Here is an 8,745-nt window from a genome sequence, read left to right as displayed (position 1 = left end):
ACAATGGATCTTTGGAGATGCATAGCTTTCACTGGATAGCGACAGTAAACCGTGACACGGAGCCGAAACTTGGACAGACTAACAGCATGCAGAGGATCAGGCGGGCTGACGGGCGGCCCTCACTTGAGCTTGGGCTCGCGGCCCTCGCTGGTGTACTGCCAGCAGATGAGACCGATGAGCTCGTGCACGCGGGCATTCGCCATGGTCACCACCGTCATGGGATGCAGCTTTTCTTGTGTGGCTTGCATCGAGAGGTAGACGTCGATTTTTTTGGTCGCGGTTGTACCTACGTGGCCCTGTGGAAGGAAGGATGAGACACCGTCACTGGAAGCGAGCCGATGTCTTCCCGGCGAAGCCCCAGTGACGGGCGCCCGGGGTGACATATTTGACGTTAGAATCACCTGCATGGAAAACATCTGCTAAATCAATAACTAACAGGCATGACGCCTGAATCCTGAGAGCGTCCTCAGGGGCCAAAGACTGACAGCACAGACCCCACTCAGCACGCCCACCGGACACAAAACGGGGTCCCTCGGGGCGCTGCCCCTGACCCCAGGCCCCGAATCATACATCACTGGTTACATCACAGCCCTGACAAATGTCGACACAGTAACTGGATATGAGGCAGCATGGAAAGACCAGGGCGGGGTGCCGATTCACACCAGCAAGGAATTCCACCACGTCTGCTGGAGAGATCTGCACAGACCACGTGCCAGAATGGACCACAGTACTCCTGCGGAGGTCGCACATGCAGGAAAAGACGACACTGAGCAAAGACGGCTTCTTACGAACCCTGGCGGCCCGCATGGCGCCCCCCCCCAGCAGGAGGACCGCTGCCCCACATCCATGAGATTATCAACGGCTTTCCCTGACAGTCAGAGTAACCCTGAGCACAGCCAGCTAGCAGACAGAGTATAAAACAACCAAACTAATCAATATGGTGGAACAAAAAAAAAAAAAAAAAAAAACGTACGAAGACTGGGGAAACTGGCTTCCATTAACTGTATCGAAACAGGAAATGACAGCGACCCCCCCCAACTCGGCAGAATGCCAGAGAAAGAGCAGGGGATATGGAGAGAGAAATCCAGGACAAAGGCAGCTCATCCACTCCCGCCTTGCTCTCAGCGACAAAGAAGTGGTTATTCCTTTCTAAGCGATAAGCTAGTTATTAGCGTTTATTACTACAATTACTATTAACTATAATTAAGTCCGGTGTCCTGGAAGACCAATAAAAACATTAAAGGAGACGCTATTCTACACCACACAGCGCATGTATCTCTCACAAGGAGTCTGGGGTCTCCCCCCACATAGTCTTCCCCGGCCCTGCCCACGTGGGGCCCCACCCCACAGACTGATTCCAGACAAGGTTTTCGTCATACTTTGGACTCACTTTTAACTGCCCCCCTCCATTAAATCATATTTATAGAATAAAATCGATTACGTTAAAACACTGTGGCCATACCCGCAACACCGCGTAATGAATTACGGAGCCCCATCCTCTTCAGAGCGCGCGGCACGCTGCGTGCACTTAATAAAAAGCCCATGATGGGGGCTGGGGGTGGGGGGTGGGAGGGGCGTGTCTCTCCATTATTAGGTGATATGTAACAGAAGAGGTTACAGGAAGCCATTAACACAGGCTGGAATTACAAACATACTTCAAACTCTTTCTCTAACACTGAGGAATGGGGCAGACTGGATCGATTCCCGCTGAACACTTGAAGGAGGAGGTGAGGGGTCACTGGGTGATGTTCAAGTAAAGGCACACGGCAGAACATGCAGTGACTGTCTGTGTGGCAGGAACAGCGCATTATTGAGCTTACCTGCACTGGTCCGGACTGAGCGTGCTCTGTGACCCCTGTGACCCCTGCGTATGTCACATGACTGCACAACCCAATCAGCTCTAAAATCTCAAAGTCTGTTTACAAGACCTAAGAAATGAAGCTTGCTGGAGCAGGGCTGAGCCCGAGTGGCTGAGGCCTGCGGTCCGTATCAGGTAACCACAATATGGGCACGGGCAGATTATCTGCCACTCCACACACAGGACACCAAAGACAGCCATCAACAGTTTTGGGGGGATAAAGGCTCTCAGCTGCTGTGCCTGCCTCACCCACACGATGGACAGAAACATTCCTCTGATTCCTATAGCCCTCTGCCTCCCTGTCGCCAAGGCCAACGGATGTACAACCCGGACAAACGCGGCCCGCGGGCTCAGACGCCCGCCGGTCCCCAGGGCTTGACCTGCATACACGCGCCATCTGGACAGGGAGCCGGGCTGCCACTGAGGCCACGCCCTCCAATGCCGCGGGTCAGAGGCAGCAGAGGGGCGAGGGACCCGCAGGGGTGGGGGCAGGTGCTGAGAGTCAAGGCAGAGGAATGTAAGCGTGGCTAAAAGGTATTGATTGGTGAAAGGGCGTGTGCCAGGGTGGGGGCACAGGAAGGCTCTTCCTCTCAGATCATTAGAGTCGGCTTACCCTGCCCCCAGTCAAAGATCACCAAGCTCTGGTTTTTAATGACTGACACTCACACCCTGTGTCTCCTGACGTGGCCCAACACACAACGTAAGGGGGACCTGCACACGGGTCGAGCCGACATGGCGTGACGGGTGACGTGGGTCTGTGATGAGGCCGCAAAGAGGCACGCAATAACGGGCAGGAGGCGGAAGGGGTCGAGGGACCCGAACGGCGAAGCCTGGTGAAGCTGCAGCGCGGCACACAATGCTGCAGGCCCGCCTCAATACCCTTCCCGTCTACTTATATTATGGAACACTGAACCATGTGACGTCTTCTCTGGGACAGGCCTCGGGGGGGTTAAGTGTATACAGCAATCTAGGCAGGCCCGTCCTGACAGACAGAAGCAATCGAGGCAGCCGCTCACGCGAGAAGGCGCCAGCATTCTCTGGGCGGGAGCTGCACGCCGATCTCATCCGGCACGGAGCCTCTCCACCTGCCTAGCTAGCTACGTGGGGTGATTCGCATTTAGCTTATTTTACCCATGAAGCATGACCACCTGATTCAGCACTGAGCAGAGAGCCTGTTCCAGGAATCACGGGGCCCATGGCGGGGGACACCCTGTATGCGGCGGGGGACACCCTGTATGGGGCGGGGGACACCCTGTATGGGGCGGGGGACACCCTGTAGGGGGCGGGGGACACCCTGTAGGGGGCGGGGGACACCCTGTATGGGGCGCCAGACCATCGCAGGGCATAAGGTAAATACACAACTCTATAATTTAAATGGGTCCCTAATGGTACCAGGCAGAGATTCGCAAACAATCCGCCGTTCCCTCCACTGCTGTGTTCTTCTGAAAGGGGGGAGCCACGAGTCGGAGGCCGGCGGTGACACACGGGGAGGGGGGCAGGTTCCTGAGCAGTGCCATAATGCCAGTGACACCCCTGGGCGCACACACAGGTGCTGGAGTCGGCTGGAATTCGGTTCCAGCTGCTAGGAGGAGACATTTGATTTAATTACCCCCCCGCTCCACACCGACACCCACCCCTCCCCCCCCCCTCAGCCCCGAGCGGGGTTCAGCGACTCTGGCTCAGTGCCCACTTTGCCGACCCAGGAAATGTCCTTGAGAAAAGTGTGTCACCTGAGCAGGCGACCTGCCAGCTTCCTACGCACGGCCGATAATCCTCTCACGCATCTTGGCGGGCCCAGGGAGGGGAACGAGGGTGGGGTTCAGGGCAGAGAGGGGTAAGGGCTGCTGACTGGAGGCAGCACGAGGCTCAACGTCAAGGGGCATGCAGTTAAATCCCAATGGGGAGTTGCTTGTTGTACCTCTGGAACAGATTATATCATCTAAATATATAGGTGGTCCTCCACTTACGATGGGATTACATTCTGATGGACCCATTGTTAGTATAAAATATTGTAGAGTCAAAGATGATTTGATAAGTTTATAGATGTCACAATAAGCACAATAAATAACTGAACTGTAACTAAATATTAGTAACTGGAAAGTAAATACATCAATACAAAAAAAAAAAAAAAACTTACGACATTGTTAAACACTGTATGAGTTATTTATGTTCATGATCGCTACAGATACTGGGAACCTGGCTGTATGGATGCTGCCATCGTCCAGCATCACTAGTAAGTATCGTACAGCATATTGCTTGCCTGGGAACAGATCACAATTCGACTGCTGAATGTGTATCACTATCGTACCATCGTAAATTCAAAAAGTCACAAGTCAAACCATCGTAATGCGAAGCGCACTGTTCTCAGTAATCATACAGAAAACTGTAACTGCTAATACTACACAATTGTCACTGTTAAACCCTGCCCTAAACAAATGCACACTGTTATGCCAGTAGACACCAGAGGATTCTGGGATATCAGCACTGCATTTCATCATTTATTCCCAATTCATATCTATGTTCATGAACCGTGTCGAACCGCCCGCCGCGGACTCGCATCCGACGGCGAGCGCCGGCCAGATGTGCCTGGCCGGCGGCTCGGAGTGTGGGGGTGTGGCTGGAGGGGGCGGCAGGGGTCCGGGGAGCAGCTGGGAGGGGGGAGCAAACAGCTGCAGGTAGGCCGCCTGCCTGCTGAACGCGGCTATGTGGGCGCGCTGCAGTGACGGCTCCATCTGCTGCGAAGCCTGCTTATGCGGATACGCACCGAAGCGGACACGCACGGACACACACGCACACACACGCCGTGGCCACATCTGGGGTGGGGGGGGGCTTTTCTTTGTCACAGGACAATGGCAGCAGCCACAGAGAGAGACACGTACAGTCAGCTGGAGATGGACATAAAAAAATTATCAAATTACAAAAAAAGTCTCTGATGTCACCAGCTGAGATTCCGCGATCCTTCAGCTTACCCATGTATGGGGGTGGGGGGGTAGAATCCCAAATAAAGATGCTCCTTGCTATGCAATAGTGCAATGGATTGAATAGTCAAACTTTGAATTGTCAGCCGTTCCTGGGTCAGCGATGTGCTGTGTGAGGTTCTCTTGATGCCGGACGATGACGGCATCCACACAGCCACACTCCCGCTCAGCGTAGAGATCACAGGGGTAAACATCCCATACAGTGTTTAACATCCCATGCAGTGTTTAACATCCCATGCAGTGTTTAACATCCCATGCAGTGTTTAACATCCCATGCAGTGTTTAACATACCATACACTGTTTAATATACCATATACTGTTTAACATACGATAATGTTTGTTTCTGTGTTTAAACTCCTACTCATATATCTACTTTTCAGTTACTGGTATTTAGTTACAGTATTTATTTATTAACTTATACTTATTCAGTGGCAGTATTTATTTACATATGGACCATATGATATTCATCATATGATATTTTACACTTGACAATGGGTTCATCGGACGGTGGCCCCATCTTAAGTCAAGAAGCATGGGGGTCCATGTGCAGTCAGCCCCCCACAAGCCAGATTACAGGTCATCATCAGAGTACCTGGGAGGAGGGGGGGCAATCAGAGCGAATTGGATCGATAGTTCCATGCAAAGCATTTCATCTAAAAGTAGACAAAAACCGCCCCTGTCCTTGCACTGTGTTTTGCACTGTATGTTTGTATCTGTGCATTTCCCCTTATGATCAATAATGTATATCTTCTCTTATCTAATCGCATTGCCATTAGGCTCAGAGGCCTATCAAAACAAAAAAAAACTGCAAAATATGTAAAAGGCAGGCCTCTCCTGATCCCAGATCAGCGTGGAGCTCAACCAAGCCATTCATTCCTGCACCTATCATTCACACCAAAACAAGTACAGCTTCTTCATGTACTCGTTACACATATGCAAATGAATTCATTCTAACATCTTACAAAGCTCATTAAAGTGCAGAAAAGGGAAAGCACACTTAATATAAGAATATATACAAATAAAAATCACAGGAAAAACAGCACAAATCTATACTCAGTAACAGAGTGCACGCTGCTTGGGGTACAAAACACTGCGGGTGAAACCAGATGAACACCGGAATTAACTGTCCTTCCAGAATATACCACAAGGAAACAAAACCCTAGAACGACAAACACATTTCATATCCCTGGCCTCTACCTGCCCACACAGAAATCTCAAATCCACTTATAATTCGATCTGGTTCTTGCATCTGTCAAGGAACGCCGCAAATTCGATTACTTTTTTTTTTTTTTTTTTTAAACCGCTGTCAGGAACATGACCGACGCTCACGTAAACACGCGCCCTCCCGCCGGCGCGCCCGCCTCCCGTTATCCCGGCCCTAAATCAACGGGCCCCGCGGATTTTCAAGACGCGTCTTCACTCAGCACTCGTCATCAAAGGGAAATGCTGATAAAAATCTTTGAGACACCATATTCCAAGATGAATGAAAACTGGAGGGTACAGTCCATCTTTTTCAGCGATTGCACCGAGAGAACCTTTGGGCAAATGCGTACCTTACACTTTTAGGGTAGGTAAAAGGTACTCTAATCTCTCCAATTACTCTAGACTCTTTTGCATCATGACTAAAGTAACCAAATCTTTCCTGCACCTTTAGGGCAGAACGCTGACCTTTCCACTCCAGTGCGAATTCTCCTAAAGGCCGGCATAATTCGCAGTGACATTTATTCAGCGTGCGGATCTTACAGCCTGCTCTTTTCCCCACAAGTCTTTCAGAGAGAGAGGGGAAAAAAAACACAAGAAACAGGCTTACAGTTCAGGGAACCACTGAACTTTAACTTGCCGTTTTTTCAAGCACCCTTGATGCCTTTAAATCCACCATAGAATCTGTGCATCAAGACTGAAAATGTCAGCTTCTTTCTCAAAGAAACACAGGCATGGTTTAAGGTGAACCAGACATCTTAAATGTATGATTTGATGCAACTAAGGGGTGTAGATTGTTGGCCGCAAGGCGATTCAATTACTGTTACTGAGAGTATGATTCGATGCATGTGACATCTTTAATTTCTATCAGTCAAAGAATCAATTATTCCGATGATACAAATTCAAATTCAAAAAAAATGCACAGATATTACCATGAGAACATAATTACTCGCTATTAATGGAATACAAAGGTAGAATCTCAGAACATTAATTTTTATTGTTATTATACAGGGAGGAACAAGCCAGTGTAAATTATCAAAAGGTCAACTACTGATCTTTACTGAAAAAGAAACATAAAAGAAGCCAAACAGATTTTGCCTGCAGCACATGAATGCGAGAGCATGCAACCCATAAGAAGCATATTTATACTTAAGGAGGATTTTGCCCCCATAAATCGATTCTGACCTTACAGATCAGTACAGCTGAATAGCCACCTTAACAACTGATTGATCATGAGGCATCTTTACACCCGTACTTCTGATCTAAAAAAAATGTGTGATGAACATTGGTCAACGGTGCATTTAAACACCAATACACAAAGACTTATATCACACACAACAACAAACCACGACTGGCCTACGTGACTCCAGATCACCACCGGTAGTTTCTGAAGTCCAATTCACCACATGACCACAAACCTTTAGTCTGAAAATGTCAGCACTCATAAGCACCTTCACTGTAAACACCCACAATTCCAAATCACACCTCCATGCATTACTGTGATAGCCCAATGCACTTTAGATTGTCATACCATCCATCAATTATATTGATGGGAAAAAAATAATATATGTATAGGATCCATATGCAACTCACCCACCAAAAATCAAAATGATTATTTTCTCTAACTCGATACTGACAGGCATTTTTCCATGCAGGCACAGAGCTGAGTAACTTCTGACAGAACTATCTGTTAATTTTAGACAGTGGCAGCAGAAGCGATTATTTTTAACACCATGCTGGATGCAGAGGCGACGGGGACGCCCACCTTCCCGTCGAACTTGGAGTACTCGTTGAAGGGGTTGTTCAGCTGCTGGGGGCACTGCTCCAGCCGCAGGGAGAGTGTGGACTGCTTCCCCAGCCTGCAAGGCCTGCCTCGGAAGTCCTTCCTCTCAAACAGCGAGCCCAGGTCCTCCGCTGTGGGCGGGACAGGCTTGCATCAGCAGCTCGTCAATGTGCAAGTGATGCTCAAAGCGAGAGCTTCGTGCTTCAGGACAGAACATCACATTCCTGTACAGTGCCATGTGTAGCAAATGATCACCAGCCTTTTTCTTACAGGTAAGAAAAACACCCAGCTGACCCTAGTTGGCTAACTACATTATTAGCTGCGCAGACAAAAAAAGGCAAGAGTGTTAAATTGAAGGACAGGCTGATTTTGCCGAGCTCAATGTTTCCCTGGCTCGACAAGGGAGGGGCTTGCATTTCACTTCTTTAACCAATCACAGTCTTCATCGTATGACATCACCACATTGGTCTGTTTTTTACCCCACATTTGCAAACTCAAGGCTTCCAGCCATGCAGTTGGGGCTCAGCAAGCTAGGCCTCTGCTTGTGATGGCAAGGTTACCGGTTCAAGTCGTGTTGTTATATTATTTTTAATCATCATCAAGAAATAAAGACATGCCCTTACATTGCTCTATGCAGCCTTTGCAGGTAAGCAAACTCCTATGTTTGTATACAAAAGGCATACACAATACACAACCAGCTACTCTAGAAATCTGTGCACCTTGCCGCTTAACAGAAAACACTGGTTTTAGTTAATGTGGTGATGTCATACAATAAATCCTGTGATTGGTAAAAGTGAAACACATGTGCCTCCTTTGATGACACAGGGACACTTTGAACTTGGCAAAATCACATGCTTCGAGTGAAATGGAAAAAAGAGGAGTTAGTGCATTTTAAACACTTCAGTTTTTAGTTTGCTCTTTTTAAA

The 8,745-nt window shown here is 48.8% G+C and overlaps 1 protein-coding gene across 2 annotated transcripts in view; it reads right to left on the bottom strand.

The window, feature by feature from the left end:
- mapkap1 (MAPK associated protein 1) overlaps nt 1-8,745 on the bottom strand; it is a 45,844-nt gene that overhangs the window by 29,811 nt on the left and 7,288 nt on the right. For both annotated transcript variants that reach the window (XM_023831468.2, XM_023831469.2), the window contains exons 4-5: nt 7,802-7,950; nt 124-296 (exon numbers count right to left, since the gene is read on the bottom strand). In XM_023831468.2, the coding sequence (XP_023687236.1) occupies nt 124-296; nt 7,802-7,950 (322 nt within the window). The remainder of the gene's footprint in view (nt 1-123; nt 297-7,801; nt 7,951-8,745) is intronic.

The sequence above is a fragment of the Paramormyrops kingsleyae genome, chromosome 7 (genome assembly GCF_048594095.1).
Source record: "Paramormyrops kingsleyae isolate MSU_618 chromosome 7, PKINGS_0.4, whole genome shotgun sequence".
Classification (NCBI taxonomy): Eukaryota; Metazoa; Chordata; class Actinopteri; order Osteoglossiformes; family Mormyridae; genus Paramormyrops; species Paramormyrops kingsleyae.
This window is presented reverse-complemented; position numbering and strand designations above follow the sequence as displayed.